The sequence below is a fragment of the Panthera pardus genome, unplaced genomic scaffold (genome assembly GCF_024362965.1).
Source record: "Panthera pardus isolate Hobbes unplaced genomic scaffold, ASM2436296v1 HiC_scaffold_13, whole genome shotgun sequence".
Taxonomy (NCBI): Eukaryota; Metazoa; Chordata; class Mammalia; order Carnivora; family Felidae; genus Panthera; species Panthera pardus.
This window is the reverse complement of record NW_026526688.1, coordinates 66,150,482-66,176,027: the sequence shown is the minus strand read 5'-3', so window position 1 is coordinate 66,176,027 and position 25,546 is coordinate 66,150,482. Positions and strand designations below refer to the sequence as shown.

Genomic DNA, 25,546 nt, shown 5'->3' with positions numbered 1-25,546 from the left:
CAATAAGCCATACAGAGAAAGACAGATACCATATGGTTTCACTCTTATGTGGATCCTGAGAAACGTAACAGAAACCCATGGGGGAGGGGAAGGAAAAAAAAAAAAGAGGTTAGAGTGGGAGAGAGCCAAAGCATAAGAGACTCTTAAAAACTGAGAACAAACTGAGGGTTAATGGGGGGTGGGAGGGAGGGCAGGTGGGTGATGGGTATTGAGGAGGGCACCTTTTGGGATGAGCACTGGGTGGTGTATGGAAACCAATTTGACAGTAAATTTCATATATTAAAAAATAAATAAATAAATAAATAAATAAATAAACTGAGAACAAACTGAGGGTTGATGGGGGGGTGGGAGGGAGGGGAGGGTGGGTGATGGGTATTGAGGAGGGCACCTTTTGGGATGAGCACTGTGTTGTATGGAAACCAATTTGACAATAAATTTCATATATTAAAAAAAAAAAAGACTCAAAGAAAAAGAAAAGATTCTGGATTCAGTTTTATTCCTTACTCCAGACATGGAGTTGATTTAGTTTCTGACTGAATGACTCAAACAACAATTTAGCTGTTTCTTAGTCATGGAGAAAATTGCCACTGCCCTCAGTCCAATAATATGTCATGCCACACTAGGCACTATACACTGAGGCACAAGATTCAGCTCAGCATACACACATAGACAACCTGGAATGATGGGGCAGTTAGTGACAAGTTTTTAATAGAGGTCGATGGGTACATTCAGATAAATTCTTCCTCCTTCTTTCCCATGATGGATTATCTGCAGATAGAGTACCTTATACGGTTTCACTATTTAGTCCTTTGAGACCACATAGCTTGTTATGAAGCATGATGGCTAGCTTGCTAGAGCATCTATGGCTCTCCAACATTCTCTTTCTCTCTTATTCTTTACTCCTCAGTCCCTGGGGATGTCCTCCCCACTAAACATTAGCACATAAGTCTTTCCAAAGGCTCTGATTTTAAAAGAAATTCAGTTGACAGAAAATTAGAAGATGTTTCAAATGCTGGATGAGAAAGAAAACTATGTAAACTAATACACGCTAAAACCTTCAAGTGTTATTTCCAAACTTCAAGAGAAGGTGATCATGTCTCAACAGCCATTTTCTGGAAAGGAGAGAGCGTTTGTAAGTTTACTTTTCTCCCAGATATGGTAAACACTGTGCCATCCTTAACCTCTTGATCAGAGTCTTCTTCTGGTTGAAATTATTTTCAAAGTTCATAGGTATGGGCAACTGGCGTGAATGAACTGGTTTCCTGAGTAGCTCTAACAAAGCTCATTTTCATGCTCTAGTTCCATTTCTTCAGATAACATTAGGCTTCTGTTTTGGTCTTTGCCAATCCCAAACCCTAGCCTCTGAAAATATAATTCGGAGTGGAATAACTTTGCCTGGGTTCTAGAAATAAGCTTCTTTAGAAGATTTACTGGCTAGGAATACAGACTGTAATAATCTCTGGACTCTTCTAAAAGGGAGGCACATCAGACCTGGTATTGATCTCATTGAGCTTCTGAGTTAGTGAGAGAACCACACCAACACTGTAGAAAACAGAAGCCCAGACTATGCTGAAAGAAGCTGCATTATAGCCAGACTCCGACATCCCCTAGGGCTCATGCTGAGCAGGATAGAAAAATAGAAAAAAATCTATTTTCTTTGGATTTAAAGGGGCTAGATAATTGATTTTTTGAGTTTTAATTCCTTTGGACTTTAGAGTCTTTGGAATTTAACTTACATGGGAATTTAGTCTTCCAATTGAATTTCTTTAACAGCTTCCCCAGGCTTCAAATAAGAATGAGATTTATAATTGTATTTGAGTATCTCTATGGTCTTGGCATTCTTTGGAGTATCTTTATAATGTTATATAATCTTAATATAAAATCTTGGATGAAACGTAGCTCACAACATGGCTGGGCATAGTTGGGAAGTGTAAGAGAATTGGAATGAACATTCAGTTTGGAGGGAATAGTCTTAGAGTTACAGCTATTTTTTTCTGACTCATTTCAGCATCTTCTGGAGACAAAATCTACATGAGCCATCAATACATCAGTAGCCCTGGTTGATGGTGGGTTTGTGATTTCATGAAGGCTTGTAACTGTCCTGATAAATTCTAAGCAGGATGCCCACACAGCATATTGAACATAGGCTTAATAATTTAGTCAAATGGTTTAAAAGTAAAGCTAAAAACAATCTGAATGGAAAGCATGCAAGTTCTCTCTGCTCCTATTCTTGAGTAAATTTCCCTTGGAGTCAGTCTTTGCAGGGTAACAGTGTAGTTATCCTGTGAGGGTGCTCCTGCTGTGACTGAGATCATAGGGCCTGTGGGGTGCAGACCACATGCCAGATGGGCTGTATGCTGTATCCTGTAGATTATCTGCCAGCATGTTCTTTCCAGAATGACCAGACAATAGCCAAACTCTTTGTAACATCTCTACCTGACCTTTTTTTTGTTTTTGTATTTTTAGATACGTTCAATGAATACTAAGAGCCCTAAAGAAAAGTGAAAGCATATTTTTCACTGATAAAGTGTCTCTTAACATTTCTGAATGCTATTACATCACACTAAAATTATTATAAATGATAACTGTTACTCGAGAGATGACCATGTAAAGAGGAAGTTGTGTCAGATATGCAATGAAGGCATCGTGACCTGGTGTATAGTTTCCACCGCCCTTTTGAAGAGCAGTTTAAAGTGGGCTAAGCTTAGGGCACCAACACCATCAGGCACAGGATTTTGTGCATTTTTAAATTAATTAACTTATTTTCATACTTCCAGCAGACCACTCACTAAGTCAGCCTAACACAATCAGCAGAGGATGGGGTCAGCAAGAACAGTAAAATAGTTTAGAGAGTGAAACAACAGTGGATAGCACTTTTTCCTAATGTACAAAGATTTAATGACTAGGTCATCAAACTCAAGTTTTTCAAAATGTGGTTTTAACCCATGTAAGCCATTGTTGTTTCAAATGTAGTTTCCTTTTCTAAACTTCCCCTAATGCAGATTTCCCTACCTACTGTACCCTTTGTAAGTGGTATTTTCCAGTTCATTACACCTCTTCCAGCAGCACCAACTGGGACCAGGCAGTGGGTTCCTGTCTTGAGCTCCTTGCTTTGGTTGTTCCTTTCTTGGCAAGGCAATAAGTTCTTGGGGTTATGCCCAAGTCTGTATCTTGCTCTCTTCCAGGTCTTATTTGAGATGATTGGACCCCAGGATTCCCTAACAATAACTCTGAGTCTGCTTCCTGGACCTGCATAAGTCACTTCTCAGGGCATATTTTTGCTTTTTAAATTTTCCCAAGAGGAGGAGCACCAGGGTGGCTCAGTTGGTTAAACGTTGGACTTTGGCTCAGGTCATGATCTCACAGTTCATGTTCGAGCCCCATGTTGGGCTCTGTGCTGACAGCTTAGAGCATGGAGCCTGCTTCGGATGCTGTGTCTCCCTCTCTCTTTGCCCCTCCCTATTCCTGCTCTGTCTCTCTCTCTCTCTCAAAAATAAACAAACATTTAAAAAATTAAAATTTTCCAAAGAAGGAAAAGAATAAAAAAGGGCATGCAATTATGTATAACAGAAGGAGAGAGCAAACTAAGGTGTGGCAGTAGGTAGGGGAGTGTTCTATTTGTACTCTTGGTCCAGTCTCCACAAATTTTAGAGTTGGGCCTATTTAAAACATGAATTAGCAAGACAATGCAAGTTAGTATAGGTTGAGTCAAACATCTTAGGTTTTTGTTATTAGAATATTGTTTTCCATTAATTTCCAAAAATCCTATTGATACCTAACATTGTATTAATTGGTGACAGTGGTTTGATAATCGTTTTATTTGTAGGTAATTGTTTTCTTATTTTGAAGCCTATTGAGAAAAATAAATCTTAAATAATTGTAAGATGCTCTTGCTGAAATATTTTAGTACATAACGGAAAACATAAATGCAATCTAGATAATTTTTAACCTCACTATTGTTGATACTAAAGTAAGATTACTATAACTTTTTATATATTTCTGTATGTCTTGTGTCAGTAGCTTTACATTACTTTAAATAAAAAAAAATAAAAAATAGATCAATGCCATCTTCTAACTCACTGTTCTTTTTTAATTTTCAGAAAACTTGAGAAAATATTCTACATAAGCTCAGACCCCATTCCTGTTCTTCAATGGCTCCAGTGTTAATACTTCATATTGAGGAGTTCAATATTTTCCTTTTTATTGTTTCAGTGTAGATCTGTCTTTTTCGCTATCCCCATCAATTCCATAGCAAATAATATCTTTAATAATGAAACATGAAAATAAGTAAATAATCTGTTTAAATCTAAATTGCTCATGTTATTTTTTGCATTGCTGCAGTAATATATAAAAACATTTATCCTAATCAAACAGTTAAACAACTTTCTATTGTTTTTTCAAGAGTCCTTTGATGTTATTACAAATTATTTTTGGCCTGCAAATTTGACTTTGTGAGCCAGCTGTGAAGAAAGCTTTTTCTCTATGCATCTGAAATTTTGAATTTTTAAATGATATGGTACATATTTTCCCTCAACTGGGAAAATTTACATTTTGGTAATATACATATTATCTCTAAATCTTACTATAAAATAAAAAGTTTAAACTAATCACAATTTATACATGTTACTCATTAAAAATCTAGCTAAACATACCAGGCCATAGATACCAATTCATGTTTTTAAAATTCTTGTTGAAAGACAGATACCATATGTTTTCACTCTTATGTGGATCCTGAGAAACTTAAAAGATGACCATGGGGGAGGAGAAGGAAAAAAAAAAAAAGAGAGGGAGGGAGCCAAACCATAAGAGACTCTTAAAAACTCAGAATGAACTGAGGGTTGATGGGGGGTGTGAGGGAGGGGAAAGTGGGTGATGGGCATTGAGGAGGGCACCTGTTGGGATGAGTACCAGGTGTTGTATGAAAACCAATTTGACAATACATTTCATATTAAAAAAATAATAAATAAATAAATAAATAAATAAATAATTCTTGTTGAAAATGTTTGCTTCCACATTTGCAAACCTCAACCCTTGAAATAAAATGAAAATTCTATGTATGACAATAAATGTAAAAAGCTAATAATAGACTCTGGCATATTGTTTGTCTAGATCATACACGAAAAAGATAACTGAAAATGTAATATACTTGCTATTGTTTAATGAAAAACACCTGGGAAAGTAATTAATTTTGAGAAAAAATAATGTATCACATTTATAATTAGAAATATTCTAAATAATTCATCATGGATTGCATGAGATGCTCTCATATGAAAGTATAGTGACATTTTGTAACTGAATATAGCTTCTAGCTCATTCATCATTTATTCATAAATATTTTCTGAATAACTTTTATGAAGAATGAACCTCCAATGTTTCAATAGAGACACAAAAACTAGATTAAGTACTGATTTTAACCATAAAGAAAGTGGTTGTGTATATGTGTGTGTGTGTGTGTGTGTGCACGTGAGTGTTATAATATAGAGTAGCTTCTCCAAAAGGCAGAAAGTGACTTAATTTTATACCTCGACATATATAAGTATATATGTATAAAAATATACAAGTTTATTTTAAACAAATTTCACTTTTATGTGAACTTACTGAAATTATTGTGAATTATATAGATTTAATACTATATATAATTGAACTCTTTACTAGTACATATACAAATATCTACATATATTCATAAACTGAAATTTGATACAGATTTAACTAATATTAATTGAATACCTTTGAGATTTCAGATAATGTGCTGAGTACTTTTTATATATTATTACATTAATTATCTTATTTGTCCCTCACAAAAAAAGCTTATAAAAATCTCCAAATTATAAATGAGAAAATTTATAGAGAAAAGGAAAAAAAAATATGACTTATACTTTGTTCTTTCGATTTGAATAAATAATACTGAACATTCATCTCTTGATTAATAAGGGTCATGGGACACAAGTCATAGGCATAAACTCATAGTATAGATAAAACTAACAACTTAAGTTGTTAAAAAAAATCTATTTCATCAAAATTAAATCCAATACTTAGAAAAATTGATGATTAAGTTTACTGTTGTGAATAATCCAAATGTTGAAAGGGATCATTTTCCTTATTATAGATTCTTTCCACTCCTAGTCAAGATAACCCATGGTATAGGTATTGAACAATTCCCCACATCTTACTTATGTCAATTCACTCAATAATTTAAAATGGTATTTAAGCTAACAGTTATAAAGTATTTCCTATGTGCTAAAACTACTCCAAACACGTCTATATGTAATCATAGTTAATCCTCACATCCACCAAATTAAATAGGTGCTCTTGATTGATCCTCATTAGGGAAGAGAAAAATAAGGCCCAAATTAATGTGCTAATTTGCCTATAGTTACATGGCTAGTGAATGTCAAAGTCAGGTTTCCATCTATGTAGTGTGACTTAATCACAAGGCATTACGATTTGACTCTTAAATAGCAGAAGAGAATAAAGTTACTCTTCAACAATAGCAGCAACAACAACAAACCCAGAAAAAGCATTTCAAATAAAAATTATGCTTTTTCAGCACATATTTATCATGTGCCCTTTGCTGATTGAACCAACTGATTATTGCTTTATCAGGCCTCTCATAAGAAGGATTTTAATGCTTTAATTTTCTGTTTAATTTTATAATTAATATTGAAATAAGTAAAATTAATCTTTCACTTGTTTAAATCATAGGACAATGAAATTCTTTTTTTGGGGGGCAAGGGTTTAAGTTTTTCTCCCATTTAATTTCTTCAACCTGTGCACTTTTTTATTGGCTATGAAACATGAATTTTTCATATGGAAACTGATATTTAAATAATTGACCTATCCAATTTTTGAGGGCACAGGCCTTTCCATCTTGCAACAATGTACTTTATATTTGTTACTATGTATTTGTAAACAATGACCATATTCTCAATAGATTTATCCAAAAATAGAAAATTTCACTGTATTACACATGCATCAGGAATTACAGTAATTAATTCAATTACTTTAAATTAAGCATTTATTAGCTGTATATGATTCAATGAGTTACTTAACCTTCAAGATTCCTATTCCTTACATATAAAATGATACCTATTTCTCAGAGCTTTCTCACAGATATAATAAGCTGGAGAAATAAAATAAATAAATAGATGTGTGCTACATGGTAAGAGATTGATATATATCAGCTCTCCTTTTAAGCCTGTACAACAGACACAACAAAAATACACAAACAGAAAATAAATCACATTGATGATCACCCAATATTGTGATTGTATTAGTTATGTTATTTACATAATACATTACACATCATGTTATATATCACATAATCATATTATTTATAATATATGTTATCTATTACCATTTTAACATTACATGTGTATTGTATATTATATATAATTATCCTCCATATCAATATTTTTAAAAAGAAAATTAAAACACTATTTATTAAAAATTATACTGGGATAATAATGTTTTACCATTATTTCCATCCTGTGAGAGGATAGAAATGTACCTAATAAAGCAGAAAGATTACCACATAGAGACCAAGACAGGTAATGATGCCTCTGTAGGTAAACCATAAGCCCAACATCTGTGTGCCCTAAGTCATCCTAGGAAAGCATTGCTGCTTCATTTCTGTGAGAAAATGAAATGTTCCTGAAGACCAAAAAGGGCCAATAAATGACAGAGTTCTTTCCTCTTAAGGATTCATGAGAATTACATCATGAAAATTACCATGATTCTGAATCACTAGGAAGAGATTTGGGGCAAGATTGAGAGACACATATTTTGCTGAGTCAGAAATTATCTCCTAAGGTTGGAAGGTCTGGAAAGGGGTACTTTAGACATAGCAGCAGTTTAACTTCTCAGAGAAAGGTTTATCCTTCATCAAGTTGATTCTAATTTATCAGTTCCTGTTTACTTTCTTGCCTCCATCCCCTCTAGTACTGGTGTCTTACTCTTAATTTTAGACAGCCGCTAAGGTAAAGTAGAGAAAGGGGATGGTAAGAAGATGAGCAGAGAAGATAAGTTGCCTGTGCTTTTCACGAGATTTTAGTTGTTCTTTGAAAAGAACAACTATCCTGTGGTATGGGCAGATTTCCTACGAACTGCAATCTAAGATCCAGGAGGGCAGAATATTTTTTCTCCAGTGCCCAGAGCTCACGTTTGGCACACAGTTGATGCTCAACACAAAAGTGTGAATAGCTTGCATAAGGGACTGTATGAACCATAATTATGTTTGACTTAAGAATTCCCTACTGTTATGCTCACAAGCCAGATAGAACCACCTGATTTTAACATGCACCTGAACAATGCATGTTCACTCTACAATTTGAGCTTAACAACTTGTACCTCTTGGGTATCATTGCCTGCATCAGCCTTGCAGATAGGTTTGCTTCCTTGGGTACTTTGTTCATTCCAGGTCCCTAGCTGTTGTAGTCCTAGAATGGACCAATGCTTTGAAACAAGGCTCTATGTTACAGACAACAAATTCTTCAGTATTTAAGTAAAAGAGATTTATTAAAATAGTTCACAGGATTGAAGAGAAGGGCTATGTATTGAATTCTTAGAAACAACTTCTAAAACCTCACCACAGAACTGTAATAGAGAAAGGCTTACTACTCCTGCAATACTCAGACTAACACACAAGTAAGCTGTTACCCTAGTTGCTAGGTTCAGAACTACACTGCCCTTGCTATTGTGAAAGGAAAATTTCTTTCCCCAAACTATGCTTGTTTTACAATAAGAATTTCATAAAAGTCCAAGCTTGTTTGAATTTGATAGGAAAAACCTAAAACACATCCAGAAGGCTAACTGCAAGAAAATCTGGGAAATGTAGCTTTGAATTTACTAGATTCTGTAAAAGGTCTATAAAGAGAAATCATACTATTTGGTGTTTGAAATGGTTGTTGAGTGAACCAATTTACAGTACCCATCACAAAGTGTTAACAAAGTTTTGAGAAACAAGGTTATCTGTTAACACTTTCAAAAGAATATGAGTTTTTTTGTTTTGTTTATTTTGCTGAAATATATGCATGTATAAAAAATGTTTGAATTCACACATACCAAAATGATAATTATGGTCATTTTTAGATAGACAGATTGACAGTAAAAATGTACTCTCTTAATAGTATGTAAAATTTTTCTGATGCTTACATAAAATAATACATGGGAAAGAATTAGCAGAAGACCTGACAATAAACTAGTACTCATAAATGTTAAATATATATGTTATAACATAACATAAATATATATGTTATAGCATATATACTTTTAGTATATATATATAAGTATATACTTAAATATGTATCATATATATGTGTGTATATACAGTAAAACCTTGATTTGCAAGCATAATTCATTCCAGAAACATGCTTGTAATCCAAAGCACTTGTATATCAAAGTGAATGTCCCCATTAGAAATAACAGAAACTCAGATAATTGTTCTACAACCCAAAAATATTAATATAAAAACTACTCACAATCCAAGGTTGTTTTACTATATATATATATATATATATATATATATATATATATATACAATATATATTCATATATATATATATACACACACACACACACACACACACACACACATACACTTATATAATGTATATATATATAGGGGCCTGCCATTTATTAATTACACAGTTAATTGCGAATTACTGCAATTATTTTTAACTCTCTGAATGTGTGTGACTTTTAAAATAACCATGCATTAACATGGTTAACCATTTATAAAGAGAAAATATATTAACGTTTTTCTCTGTGTATCTATCCATCTGCGGTATGCATATACACTTATTTTATCTTAGAAGCAAATTCAGAAACATCTCCCCTTCCATGAAACATCAACAGAGACTGTAGACAAGAGAACCCTGCATTTTCTCTGGTCTACATTCATTTGCACCCCAGAGGATAACCAGGGGGGGAAAATACTCTCTGATCATGATGGTGGTGGCAGTGATGGTGGCAATTATAAATGTTTATTCAGTTGGTTTTTTGAGCCCCTACTCTTCTAACTTCTCGAAAAGACAATTTTCCCTACGACTTTTGAATTTCGGCACATCTTGAAAGAAGAGACACTTTTTGGGTTCATTTTGTTGTTGTTTTTGTTTTTTATTCCAGACTTTCTTTTAAGGTATTTTGTACAGTGAATATTCTTAGGCGATAGACAGAGTGTCTCCCTCTAAAGCAAGGGGCGGGTATGTTTAATATCAAGTGTAATAAAATGTCTTTCAATGCAGCAAATGTCAGGTGTGCTTCCTGTTCATTATAAAATATTTGGGTTTCCTGAGCTGGGTGAGGGAGAGGGCAGTGGTCCTCTCCTCTAATGTAAATGGTGGCACCTGCAGGCATCATCCAGTCCTCTTCTCCTAGCCCTGCACAAATGCTTTAGTCTGGCTACTGTTTGACCATGAGTAACATATAATAAATTGGTCTTCGTCTCTGACACAGGAGCCTCATAGCTTCTGCCAGCATCCAGGAAACTGTGAGCCTCACTTGTTAGTTTGTGAAGAGGGTAAAATTTCAGATCGTATATGGTTCTTGATTAACCATCAAAACAAACCTATCAAGAAACAACTATTATTACCCACATTTTACAGATTAGGGCATTAGTGCACTGAAGCCAAATAATTTGCCATTAGTCACACAGCTATATATTTAGTGCTCAAGCCAGGATTGAAATTTACTGTATTTCTAGAGCCTGAATACTAAACCAGCAGACAAAACTGATTTCACGACCAGTTCTTAGTTTTTGTTCTGTTTGTTGCAAACAGATTGGAACAATTTCAGAAGATAGAAGAAAAAAAACCTGTGATTTGTCAAATTGGAAAACTGCTTAGCTTGTACCTAATATTTCTCAATGCTGTACATATTTTTTTAAAGTTTTATTTTATTTTTTGAAGACAGAGAGAGACAGCACAAGCAAGGGAGGGGCAAAGAGAGAGGGAGACACAGAATGCAAAGCAGGCTCCAGGCTCCGAGCTGTCAGCACAGAGCTGGATGCAGGGCTCAAACCCACAATTGCGAGATCATGACCTGAGCTGAAGTCGGACACTCAATCAACTGGGCCACCTAGATGCCCCTCAATGCTGTACCTATTAAGCAATACCAGTCTTCTATCTAGCTCGGGTCACGTCTTCACACTAGTGTAAGTTCTGCCATCAAATTTGCTGGTGATATTTTCCTAGTTATAAATGACTCTGTGCATCAATTCTCCATTGCATTCTGATTTCTTTTCTAATTCTCATCAGCCTGGAATTAATAGGTCAACATTTATATTTCAATGACTCACGACCTAGAATAATTTCCCTAATTCCTCGCCTCTCCTATTCATCCCCATTTTTCCAGACAGTATCTTGTCTCTCTATAAAAAGAAAAGGCTAACCTTTTCCAAATGTCCATTCCTAGATCTCCTAGTACCTCCATGTATAGCACTTGGGCCTTTCTCTACCAAATTATTTATCACACTTTTTGTGTGACTATTTGCTCTAGTTCCCATCTCCCAAGCTCAAAGCCAGTATTACCTGACTCCTTGAGTTGGAAACTTTGTCCTTATCTTAATTTCCCTGGCAACTAACCTCATTTGTAACTTTTAAATAACTAATAAACACTTGTTGAACTAAGCTTTATTATCTGATGCAGGTGAATGCATCATATCTTCTCCCTTTCTGAATTTCGGGCAAGCTAACACTACCACAAAATTTCTCACATATAACATATAACAGTACTTTTTTTTTAATGTTTTTATTTATTTTCAGACAGAGCATGAGCAGGGGAGGGGCAGAGAGAGAGGGAGACACAGAATCTGAAGCAGGCTCCAGGCTCCGAGCTGTCAGCACAGAGCCTGACACGGGGCTCGAACTCACAGACTGAGATCATGACCTGTGCTGAATTCTGATGCTTAACTGACTGAACCACCCAGGCGCCCCTACAGTACTTTTAACTGTCGTAGTTGTTAACTTATATTCAATACGTTAAATTAGGTTTGGTTTTCTTGTTTTAAATTTCTCATAAATTTCTTGATATTTGAATATAAGGCATTACAACATCAAGTTCATACTCTCAGAGTATTCTCACTACTTCCCCCCTCAAAAAGAATACATCTCCTATATACGTTTATGTTCAAATCATTGTCCACTGAACTGTGCTTTATTTTTCTTCTAAGAATAAATATGACAGGACACCTAAAGGCTATTTAATATCAGTAGGTCAAATATATTCAAGTTTGGAAAGTATTTGGATTACAATTTAGATTATGTAAAATAATGAAGCAAAGTAAAATCAACATGTCCTGACATCTTAACACTTTATGAAATTAAAACTTTTTTTCATAAATATGTTTCTACCACCAATGTATTACAAAATAATCACAATTTTTAAACATACTCAAATAAGAACTCACATAAAACAAGAGCTTTTCATTCTACTCAAAAGAGTCATATAATTTACCTCATTTAATCCTTAAAAGAGCACTTTGTGATATGTTATATTGATGTTACAGATGAACACAAAATTCAAAGTGGGTAATAAATAACTGATCCTAACTATACTGAGTCTAAACCCTGTGATGTATCTTAAAAAGTGTTATAAAAAATCAGTGGTTTTCAGAATGCAGTTCTTGTAATTCTAGTGCTCTGAGTTAAAATATCTTTCTTTTTTTTTAAATACGAAATTTATTGTCAAATTGGTTTCCATACAACACCCAGTGCTCAGCCCAGCAGGTGCCCTCCTCAATGCCTCTCATCCACCCTCCCCTCCCTCCCACCCCCCATTAACCCTCAGTTTGTTCTCAGTTTTTAAGAGTCTCTTATGTTTTGGCTCCCTCCCTCTCTAACCTTTTTTTTTTCCTTCCCCTCCCCCATGGTCTTCTGTTAAGTTTCTCAGGATCCACATAGGAGTGAAAACATATGGTATCTTTCTCTGTATGACTTATTTTCTTAAAAGGTGAGTGATGGGGAAAAATGGATTCTTGATCAAATACAATGAAAATGCTTAATGAAGCAAGATAAGCATCACTAAAGGATTATGTAAAAATTTTGCAGTATCACAACGCATATTTGACCAAAGTTTTCCCTTATTTTCCAGTATCTAATGGATAAGGATTCCATGTAGTAAGAATTTAAGAAACTATATTAATTCTAGTACGATGACACGCATTTGCCAATAAAAACGTTTATTTTATATCTAATTATCGAAGTAATTGAAAAAAATTACCCATTTAATGAATTAAGACTATAAAATGTATCTTATAATCGTTTGCTTTTAACATATTAGGTAAAACTCTAAATTAACTAATCTATTATAGTTAGACAAAGAAATGTATGTCTACTTCTCCTCACAGAAGTCACTGAGTATATCACAAAGTAACAACTCATTTTTATATAAAATTTCTATCCTTCAGAATTTAAAAACATGAAATAATTACAAAATACTGAAATATTATTTCATTAAATGGGAAGAAGGAAGAAATACACATTTTAAAATCCTTATCAAATATAGCCTTTTTAATAGAGTCAAATTTCATGTTAAAGAAACTGAGGACATAAAATATAAACGGAAAGTGATAGACCATGTAATTTTTCATTGGCAGATAAAATAAGGATTTACTCTCCCCCCAAAATTAATGTTCATAACCATTTCAAAAACTACTCTGTCACGAAGGCTAACCATTGTAATTGAGTGAAGTGATTTATCAAGTTAAATAAATGAAGTCAAGTTAAATCAATGCATTTTGGTTAGTAATACTTCACTTTTCTTGAAACATGCCATTCAACTGTTCAGACTATAGAATTAAAAAAAAAAAAAACCTCAGGGAAATTTAGCTCTGCTAAAGTCTAGAATAAATATATTTTTGGGGGTGCTTGGGTGGCTCAGTCGGTCAAGCATCAGACTCTTGATTTGAGTGTAGGTCACCATCTTGTGGTTCTTGAGATCAAGCTCTGTGTCAGGCTTGCTGAGCACGATGTCTGCTTGGGATTTTCTCTCTCCCTATCTCTCTGCCTCTCCCCTGCTCATGCTCCCTCTCTCTTAAAAATAAATAAATAAACATTTTTTAAAAAGATGTTTTGAGTTTGTGATTGAAGGAAAGATCAATGTTGAGATGTTACTGTACAGGTATACAAACTATTGGGTTCTGTAAAGAAAAACCTGAACAATATTAATTTGATATTACATGCAGCATTAAGTTATTCTTTATTTAAAAAAAAAATAGAAATCCAGTTGTTCTGGGTGTTTTTCCAGCATCAAAAAAGGGATTATACCTTGATTTCTTTTAGTTAGTACTGCCTCCTGGTGGACAAAATGAGTGGCAAAATTAATCACCTTGAAATCAAAATAAATGATCTATTGGACCTTATGATTTATTGTTATCCTTTTGAAAACTAGAGAGTGTGTGCAGAAGGGGAAAGGGGCGATGTGTTTGGCATAATACAAATTGAGCCATTCATGGCATAAATGAGAAATAGAATCAGACGTTTTTTGAAATATCTTTTGGTTGATGATAACATTATGTAGTGAAGGAGGTTTGTCTTCTTGATTGTTGTGGCAGGAGGAAATGCACGGAGATCATTTAAAATTATACCAAGTTGGTCAAATGAATTTTTTTTTAATTTTTTTAACGTTTATTTATTTTTGAGACAGAGAGAGACAGAGCATGAATGGGGGAGGGGCAGAGAGAGGGAGACACAGAATCTGAAACAGGCTCCAGGCTGTCAGCACAGAGCCCAACGCGGGTCTCGAACCCACGGACCGCGAGATCATGACCTGAGCCGAAGTCGGACGCTTAACCGACTGAGCCACCTCAAATGAATTTCTTAAAGACTGGGTAATGAGCATTACCTTAATTCCCTGAAAGAAATTTTTACTTTTAGTGAAATCTATAGTACTTGAAAGTTATTTAGTAAGGTATTTGGAGGCATCTTTTAGATTATTTATAGTGAATATACACCTATAAATTTGTTTTTTCTTCTATGGAGTTATACATTGGAACTGAAATTGCTATTTCAGTTTGTCAGTTTGGAAGTTATGTATATGGCTTCTAGAATTTACATCTATGTATTATTATTTTTATGTATTATTATTTTTATTTCAAAACTCACCTTACAACAAAACATCATTCATATAAAGAATTTTGACCAAGTTTTTTTCATAGTAAAAAATCATAAATGGAACAGATGTCATCTAATGAATTAGAAAAGTATGGCAATGTGTTCATAAAAACTGGAAATTAAATTTTTAATTGATCTGTCATTCAACAATCCATTTATACTCCTATTGTTATGTTAGGTTTAAAGTGAAATGCATTGAAATAAATGAGATGCTTATATTAGTAATTTAAGGCATGCTAATCAATCATACACTAGAAAGTAGTGCATATGTGACATTGATATTTTGCAACAAGGTAATTAATAATCATTTATGAGAATATGTTTTCCCCCAATTAATTTCAAAAGTGACTTTTTAATAAAATAAATAGAGCAAAATACAATTTTTAATTAATGCAATTGCTATATTGTAAAATGGCAAGCACACCTCAGAGATATTGGGGGTTAGATTCCAGACCACCTGCAATAAAGCAAATAAATACTCCCAATAAAGTGAGTGAAATTAATTTTTTAATTCCCCAGTTCATTCAAAAGTTATGTTACACTATACTGTAGTATATTAACTGTGCAATAGCATGTCTGAAAAAGCAATGTATGTATCTTAATTAAAGAATAGTTTGTTACTCAAAGGTGCTTACCATCATCTGAGCTTTCAATAGGTTGTAATAACTGATTGCAGATCACCATAACAAATATAATAAGCACAAAAATTTTGACATATTGTAAAAATTACCAAAATGTGACTCACAGTGAGAAAATGCTGTTGGTAAAACAGTACCAAAAGATTTGCTCAACACTGGCTTGCTATAAATTTTAATTTGTAAAAAAAAAAAAACGAGACAAGACAGTATCTTGTGAAGTGCAAAATGAAGTATAATAAAATGAGGTATGACTACGTATATAGAAAAAAATTATTGCTCCCTTACATATTTTTACATTTATTTTTTTAATAATTATTATCACAAGTCTTCCATAAGTACACTTGTCTAGAGTTTATCCAACATTATAGTTTTGCCAAAAACAAATAAAATAATCCTTTGGTTGACATTTTCTAGACCTGAGTTTTCTTGTCTTTTAGATTCTTAAACTTCTGAAGGATTATAACTTGGATATGATAGACAAAAAAAACACAGTTTTCATAAAATTTGCAATTATTTTTCTCAGCAATAGCTTTCTACACTGAATACCAAAATACCTAGCATTCATTATGTATTATATTGTAACTGATTAAAAATATAGCAACTCTGAATTTCATATAATGGTAACAGTCTCCATTTCAGGCATTACTTATTGTATGGCTATATTTTATTTTCTAAACATAAAGACATCCAACAATTAGACAAAGAGTCTCATGAAGGTCTCATGTATATGAATTCCCATCTTTCAGTTTTACATAATATTTTCATTTATTAATGTAATGTGTCCAGTGGCTTTCAGGAATACAAATTTGAAGGTCTATCCATATCCAATAACTGTTTCTGACTAGTTACCTGATATTAAGGAAGTGAGCTAACCTCAGTGACTCTGTGAGATTATTCTAGTGAAAAGAGCTCTGAATATTCAGGCAACCCAGATTAGAAGTTTATTAGCATTCCAATTCAATATTACATACATATATAATGTATATGTATGTATATAATATATAGAGATAAATTATATATATTATATATATAAGTATATATGTGTGTATATATATATACTGTATATGGATATCTATATATGGATGGATATATATACATACATATATATATATGTGTGTATATATATATACTGTATTATGGATATCTATATATGGATGGATATATATATATATATATATATATATATATATATATATATCTACCCCTGTACGTATCACATCATTTCAGTGCTCTGGACTGGCAATTTTGTGCTGTAGGAAATAAAATAATCTGAATACATAGTTGCATAAAAGTAAACAGCATGTATGACTTGTGTGTGTGTATGGGCTTGTGTGTAAAGACTACAGGTTCCATAGTATTTATTGTCCCAAACATACACCTTTTTTTTTTTTTAAGTCTATTTATTTATTTTGAGAGAGAGAAAGCCCAAGCAGGGGAGGGGCAGAGAGAAAGGGAGAGGGAGAGAATCCCAAGTAGGCCCTGTGCTGTCAACACGGAGTGTGATATGGGGTTTGAATCCACAAACCTGAACCGAAACCAAGAGTCAGACACTTAACCAACTGAGCCACCCAAGCACCCCCAAACACACACCTTAAATTTCATTAGGTATGGTCTTAACATAACACTGTCTTTATTGTTCACTGCATGTACGAATGTGTGTATCTAGGGAGAACAATTGTGCAGCTTACATTTCTCTCATAGTCAAATATCTATGACATAATACTTGCCATATAGAACCTATGGAGATTTATGGAGTTTCAAGAGATAAGTGTTTTTAATAATAGCATTGTCCAATATTTTTATAGAAGTATAAGCCTTAGACTTTCATACATATAAAATGACTATTGATATCATGGAGTATGTTATGTTAATATTAACTAGAAAAAATGAACTACTTCTGGAGGATTAAGTCACTAGTCAAAGATCACAAATATTTATTGAACAAGCTGGCACAATTCTTTCCTCTGTCCCTTAGGACATTACTATGCCACATGTATCACTATCAAATTTTTCTTAAAGTTACAAAGCCCTGAGCAGTATTTATACAAATTAGCAGTAGGGGAATATTTGTAACACCATACCATTAAAGAAAAATAATACATAAATAATAAAAATCATATGTATCAAATCCATGAAAATGTAAAAAAGCATCACTAATAACAGCACGCTAAATGTGTTTAATGTATAATTGGTACTGGTTAAATAAAATGTGACCCATTTAAAAATAGAACAAAATGATAATAGTTTTCTGAATTATTTACTTTAGATGTGCTTTCTCCAAATGCTGTCATGTTGGAATCCTAAATCTCACCTAGTAATGTGTTTGAGGATTAAAACGAGATAATACCTGTAAAAAGCTCAATCCAATCTCTGACATCTATTAGATATTTAAGAAAAGATAGATGTTAGGGCTCCTGGGTGGCGCAGTTGGTTAAGTGTCTGACTTCGACTTGGGTCATGACCTCACAGTTTCTGAGTCTGAGCCCCACATTGGGCTCTGTGCTGATAGCTCAGAGCCTAGAGCCTGCTTCAGATTCTGTGTCTACCTCTTGCTCTCTGCTCCTCCCCCGCTAGCATTCTCTGTCTCGCTCTCTCTCTCAAAAATAAATAAACATTAAATTTTTTTTTAATGAAGAAATAGATGCCATGTAAGTGACTCTTAAGGAACCAACTTTAGTCCTCAGTGTCCCCCAACATATAACTAGCAATGAAAGTGGGTATACTTTATTTTTATCACTTCTGAATGATAAGAGCTAAAAGTTTCCACTTGAAAAGGGAGGAAGGAAAAATGCATGATAAAAGAACTGAATCTTTTCATGTGCCTGTTGGCCATCTGGATGTCTTCTTTAGAGAAGTGTCTATTCATGTTTTCTGCTTATTTCTTCACTGGATTATTTGTTTCTTGGTGTGGAGTTTGGTGAGTTCTTTATAGATTTTGGATACTAGCCCTTTGTTTGATATGTCATTTGCAAATATCTTTTCCCATTCCACTGGTTGCCTTTTAGTTTTGTTGACTGTTTCCTTTGCAGTGCAGAAGCTTTTTATCTTCATGAGGTCCCAATAGTTCATTTTTGCTTTTAATTCCCTTGCCTCTGGAGATGTGTAAAGTAAGAAATTGCTGAGGCTGAGGTTAGAGAGTTTTTTCCTGCTTTTTCCTCTAGGATTTTGATGGCACATGAAAAGATGCTCAACGTCGCTCCTCATCAGGGAAATACAAATCAGACCGCACTCAGATATCACCTCATGTTAGTCAGGGTGGCTAAAATGAACAAATCAGGAGACTATAGATGCTGGTGAGGATGTGCACTGTTGGTGGGAATGCAACCGCTCTGGAAAACAGTATGGAGTTTCCTCAAAAAATTAAAAATAGATCTACCCTATGACCCAGCAATAGCACTGCTAGGAATTGACCCAAGGGATGCAGGAGTGCTGGTGCAGAGGGGCACTTGTACCCCAATGTTTATAGCACCACTTTCAACAATAGCCAAATTATGGAAAGGGCCTAAAGGTCCATCAACTGATGAATGGATAAAGAAATTGTGGTTTATATACATAATGGAATATTACGTGGCAATGAGAAAGAAGGAAATATGGCCTTTTTGTAGCAACGTGGATGGAACTGGAGAGTGTGATGCTAAGTGAAATAAGCCATACAGAGAAAGACAGATACCATATGTTTTCACTCTTATGTGGATCATGAGAAACTTAACAGAAGACCATGGGGGGAGGGGAAGGAAAAAAAAAGAGGTTAGAGAGGGAGGGAGCCAAACCATAAGAGACTCTTAAAAACTGAGAGCAAACTGAGGGTTGATGGGGGGTGGGAGGGAGGAAAGGGTGGGTGATGGGTATTGAGGAAGGCACCTGTTGGGCTGAGCACTGGGTGTTGTATGGAAACCAATTTGACAATAAATTTCATATTAAAAAAATAAAAAAAAAAAGAACTGAATCTTTTTGGTGAATGGACAAACATACTTTTAATAACAGAAGATCAAGCACATACTCAGGAACATACTACAGCATAACCATATGTAAACTTTCCATAGTGATATTGTCCTTCTGATTGTAGTTAAGTATTTTAAATTATTTTTGGAAAATTCAAAGCTCAATTAAGTTGACAGAAGTTTTATGCTTTTTGTAAAGGAAGAATCATTTAATTTTTTGTCACAAACAGTTACTGTTTTATCACTGAGAAGTCTAGAGAGAGGCTCTTAAATATAAATGAATAAGCAAATCACAAATTAAAATACTCCCCTGAGAAATATTGGAAGAGGACAACTGATTTATTCCCCTTGTATTGTAATGAACTATTCTTCAAAGGAAATTATTTCCTAACAATATTTATCAATTTCCTAATGGATTTTTTAAAGTTTATTTATTTTGAGAGACAGAGACAGCACAAATGGGGAAAGGGGAGGGAGAGAGAATCAAAGCAAGCTTTGCACTGTCAGCACAGAGCCCAATGTGGGGCTTGGTCTCACCAACCATGAAATCATGACCTGGGCCAAAATCAAGAGTGGAACGTTTAACTGACTGAGCCACTCAGGCACCCCTCAAATTCTTAATGAATTTTAAACACATAATATATCCTATCCTAATGTACTTGTAATGTCACTGGAGAGCAGTGTGAAATACGGCTTCCCAAAGAGTTGATCATTCTTTTACACCTGTTAATACGATGATCCTGCTATCCTTGTCAATGGAACGTTAAGAAAGGATATCTTACATAATTGTAAACCTCAAAATTGTGTACTAACTAGAGCTTAAGCCCTAATTCATTTGACAACATACGCAATCTTAATGTGGAAATCAATTGAGAATCCAATGGTATACTATTGAACCCAAATTCATTTTGTCAATTGAATTCATATAAATATAATTTTAGAATATGTACATATTGGATTCTATGGTATTTCAAAATAATATTAGAATAAGAGCATGTGTATCAAATAATTAATCAGGGTTAGAGTTGCAAGTTTCCAAACATTTCAATATATATTTCCATGTACAGAGGAAAGACTGATTGATTTTCACTGGACTGCTTTGTGAATTTATGTGACTTCAGGTCACTGGTATAATGAGGATGGAATTTTTGTCATAAGCAAGAATAAGTACAGAATGCAGAAAATTAAAAGGTTAAAGACTTCCCCTGCATATATTCCTGACTATATAATAAACATGTCCTAATGAATAAGAATACCAATTAGTCAGGAAGTCTAGGGAATTAGATGTTACAATTGATTACTAACGTCAAGAGAACATAACTCACATTTCAATAGTTACCAAAATATGTACAATATTTGATTTTTAGAATTTTTCTCATCTATCAATATGTAAACTATTTGTTTTATTCAATTCTTTTTTTCTTAATATTAAACTTTAAAGACATTTTCATGCCATTTGTAATTTCCAGTAAAAAAAAAAAAAAACATTTCAAGATGATTCCCATAAATAGTCAAGAAAAATATTGAATTCTAAGTAGAGTTAGGCAACAGGTCCCAACAAAACAGTATGTCTCTGGTTTACTTACAACTCAGTAGCCTACAAGCCATAATGTGAGAGTTCTGAACCATGTGTCAGCCAATAACAGTTAAAGAAGTGGCAAACATCATCTTGAAATTTTATTACATTATAAAAGAAAACATGTTACTAGGTACTAGTAGAAAAAATATAATTTCTACTACTTCAGATGATAGGATTTATATATCCCAAGACAATAAGTTATCAAGAAGAAAGCTATACTAAACTTATTTCAACTATAACAGAATTATAAATATGATTTAAGTTTAACTTGAAACACTGGGACCCTTCACGAGAAGTAAGATGTGTACTCAATATGCTTAAAATGCACATATCATTTAAATGCACATCATACAGCACATCTTGGAATAGAAATTCCCCTTTGTAACACAAAAGTATGAAACTTTGAGTTAATATGAGTGCTTTGAGGATAAATAAGTGTAATAATTTCACATATAAAATAACAAGACATACTTCAGTTTGCTGAAAAAGAACACAAATAGTTTGGGAATCCCTGGAAGGGCCGTCTTCCATAATTCATTTGAATAAAACATACCTAGCAAAATAAAAAAAAAAGTATACCTTTTCATATTCTTTAGGAATGCAGACACACACAGATGACCAAACACGGAAAACAAATTGAGTAATTCAATTGCTTGCAGGGAAGTGTGCAGAGAATATTCTATTTGGATTTATTAGTAAGCAAGGTTGATATTGTCGATTTAGAGACCCTCAGAAAAATAATTTCCCCTTCATCATTTTAGAAGTACATGTATACTTGGTAACTTCACGGTTTTTGGTTTTGGTTTTGGTTTTTGGTTTTGATGTTAGTTTTGGTTTTGTAGAACTCCAAGAAAAAGTAAAATAAAAACAAACCTATCTTCCTATGCAAAAAGGGTAGAAGGAAACAGGAAAACAGTACTTCAGCCCATAGTCAGGCTTGTGACTAAATGCCTACTGGAAAGGGATTGGTGAGTGAGGATGTCCAAATTGTGCAATAAGAAGGACCAGCACCTGAATGGAGAGGCTGGAAGAATTAACCCAGGAAAAATCAGTTAAGATTCATTATTATGATCTGCATACACAAGCGAATGGCAACCTTTTGCTGAAGAACTACAATCTACCTAGAGTAATTGATTATCTCAACAAGTAAACAAACATCAAAACATAAGAGTGTCATTGTGGGGAAAAGAGTTTCCCTATGTCTATCTAGAGTTGACCACACCATACTAAAAGCTACCGCCAACTTTTAATATATAAATATGTTCTTGCTTTTTTCGTAGAAAATAAAATAAGATACCAGTGATTTAATAGATCTTCCATGAGACATATTTTGTAAAGTTTATCTGGTGAATCATAGATGTAACAGAACACCAGCTCTTCTGGACAATGTCTGATGGAGGAACTCCAGGAGAACAATTCAGAAAACTAACAGAAAATTAGGTTGAAGTTCCCAACAGCACAGTATGAAAAAAAGGAAACCTCAACAGAGGATCCCCAGTGACCTTGTAGAATTTCCACAGGGCTCACAATGCCCTTAAAACCACATTGAAGATTTTGAATTCTTATTGTTTCCTCATTTTTAACTATGTCCAAAGCTGCATGATTTTTTTTTCTTCTATACTCACGTGAATTTATGAAACTATGATCTTAAAACAGCCATTTCTTACCTTTGATTCTTGAACTTTCTTGACTCTTTTCCTGCTGGAATTAAAACAGAAATAGGTCAAAATCTGTGAGTATGTGATCAACAGCTTGATACAGCATATCATTGTAACTAAAGACTTGTCCAGGTATTTTGTTGTACGTATACCCTAGAGTCATTGTAACACAATTCTCACCTTAAAAGCCACTTATGTCAAATCTTTTATCAGAGCAGTAATCATTCTTAGTGTCCATATATTTCTTTAAGAAACTGATACATTGTATTAATATGGATTTATAAAAAAGTAAATGGTAATGAATAATAAGTAATGATGACTCTCAAATGCCTCAGGGCATTTTCATTTAATTTCAACAGATATTGAATGATATCTTCAGAATTTTCTATTAATGTCTCCACATTAATCACAAATTGGTGGTGAGGAAAAATGTTTAAGGGCAAACAGTGGACAATTCAGTAAAAAAACACAAAAGACATTTCAACTGTCTTTTCTTCAGTTTAACTTAGAATTGGTCCCTGCCTCACTTCTCTAAGGCTAAAGTTGACAACAATTCTATTATTTATTCAAAGGCTGCTTCAGTCAGACCTGTCTTTCAATTTGACATACTCCTTATTAGTTACCAGGCAACCCCAAAAGAATTAGCTTGCTTTCAAGTTTTTAAGTAGAAATTGTGCCCTCTATAACTTGTCAATTAATATTCAAGCACAGTTTACTCTGTCTAAAAGTTTCAGGGCCTCACACTAAAAATAATTTTGAAATAAATTTCTAATTAAAATTATAGATAGATATAGATATAGTTATAGAGATAGATATAGATACACATACTTCAGAAATGTCTCAATGTCAATAAATTTTGGTAAAATTTATGAAAATAATGAAAAATATTAAGAATTTATTTTGTGGCAGGTATTAATCCCAGAGTCAGATTTGAGAACAAAAATGCATATTGACAAATGTATTTTTATGGAATATCCTTATCCAATGTATGATTCTATTAGACTTTAATACTTTATGTGCTATTTCTCTTTGCCTAATTTATCCAGCCTTTGTTTTTGAATTCTGTACTGTTTTTTGCTAATTGATTTTTTTCTACTTCAGGTTTATTTTTAATTTAGAATATCTGTTGTTCATTTAAACTAAAATTTAAATTTTAATTACTTGATTTAAAAATACATTATTCTTTCATAATATAAGATAAGCAAGCGTAAATTCTCCAAAGAGGTATTTGTTAATGAAAAATAATCTCTCTGTCCTCTCTCCTCCTTTGATTCCATTGATTCTTTCATTCATTGAGTCATTCGTTCTTTGAATAAATATGTATAGATTGCTTTCATGTGCCAGACACTGCTTTAGGTGACAAGTCTACAAAGGATGAACAAAACAGAAACAAAACAAAACGAAACAAACAAATAAAACAAAAAAAATGTCCTTAAAGTAACATACTGCTTAAATGTTAATAAGTTCTATTTAGGAAAAAAGATATATCATAGAAGGTAGTTTTAGAATAAGTGACTGCAATTTTACCTAGGTCTACAACGATAAAATGTCTTTTTTATGTTTCAAGTTTTATTTAAATTTTAGTTAGTTAACACATAGTGTAATATTAGTTTCGGGAGTAGAATTTAGTGTTTCATCACTTACACCCTGTAAGTGCCCTCCTTAATGCCCACCACTCATTTAACCCATCCCCATACCCACCTCCCTTCCATCAACCCTCGGTTTGTTCTCTATGGTTAAGATTCTCTTACAGTTTGCCTCCCTCTCTCCTTTTTTTTTTCTTTTCCTCTATGTCCAGCTGTTTTCTTTCTGAAATTCCACATATGAGTGAAATCATTTGGTAATTGCCTTCCTCTGATTGACTTATTTTGCTTAGCATAATAACTCTAGCTCCATTCACATCATTATAAATGGCAAGAGTCACTCTGGAAAACAGTATGGCAATTCCTCAAAAAGTTAAAAATAGAACTACCCTATGACCCAGCAATTACACTACCAGATATTTGCCCAAAGGATACAAAATACTGATTCGAAGAGACACATGCTTATAGCAGCATTAACAATAATAGCCAAATTATGGAAGAGCCAAAATGTCCATCAACTGATAAAATGACTTTTGAACAAAATTTTGAGTGAAATGAGAGGATATTATTCCAAGCATTTATCTGGGGAAAATATATTCTAGGGGAGAAAAACAACGGTACATTTCCTGAGGTACAGAAATTCTTGGCATTGTCAAAGCTACCAAGGAGACCAGTGTGAATAAACTAGACTGAGTAAGGGGAATTTAGTAGAAAATACAATAAGGGAGCTAATAGGGGTCAGTTAGATTAGCACCTGGGCACTTGTTAGATCTTTGGCTCTTACACTGAGATAGTTGAGAAAACAATCAGAAGTTTCTTCACAGAAGAGTAACATTATCTTAATTGCATTTAAGTAGAATCATTCTGGCTACTAAAATAGGTTAAACAGGGCAAGGACAAAATTAGACGGACCAGGTGGAAGGGTATCACAGTAATCCAGATGGGAAGTGATAATGGCATAAAACAGTGTGATAACAGTGGAGTTGAAATATCAGTTGTAACTGTCAAGATTTCCTGACAGAATAAATTTGGGGTGTGAG

At 33.6% G+C, this 25,546-nt stretch overlaps 1 protein-coding gene across 3 annotated transcripts in view; it reads right to left on the bottom strand.

The window, feature by feature from the left end:
• The window catches only part of FSTL5 (follistatin like 5), a 768,518-nt gene that overhangs the window by 616,188 nt on the left and 126,784 nt on the right, over positions 1 to 25,546 (bottom strand). For 2 of the 3 annotated variants that reach the window (XM_019441101.2, XM_053901160.1), the window contains exon 3: positions 22,933 to 22,966. In XM_019441101.2, coding sequence (XP_019296646.2) covers positions 22,933 to 22,966 — 34 coding nt within the window. The remainder of the gene's footprint in view (positions 1 to 22,932; positions 22,967 to 25,546) is intronic. The other variant, XM_053901159.1, reaches the window with a different exon arrangement.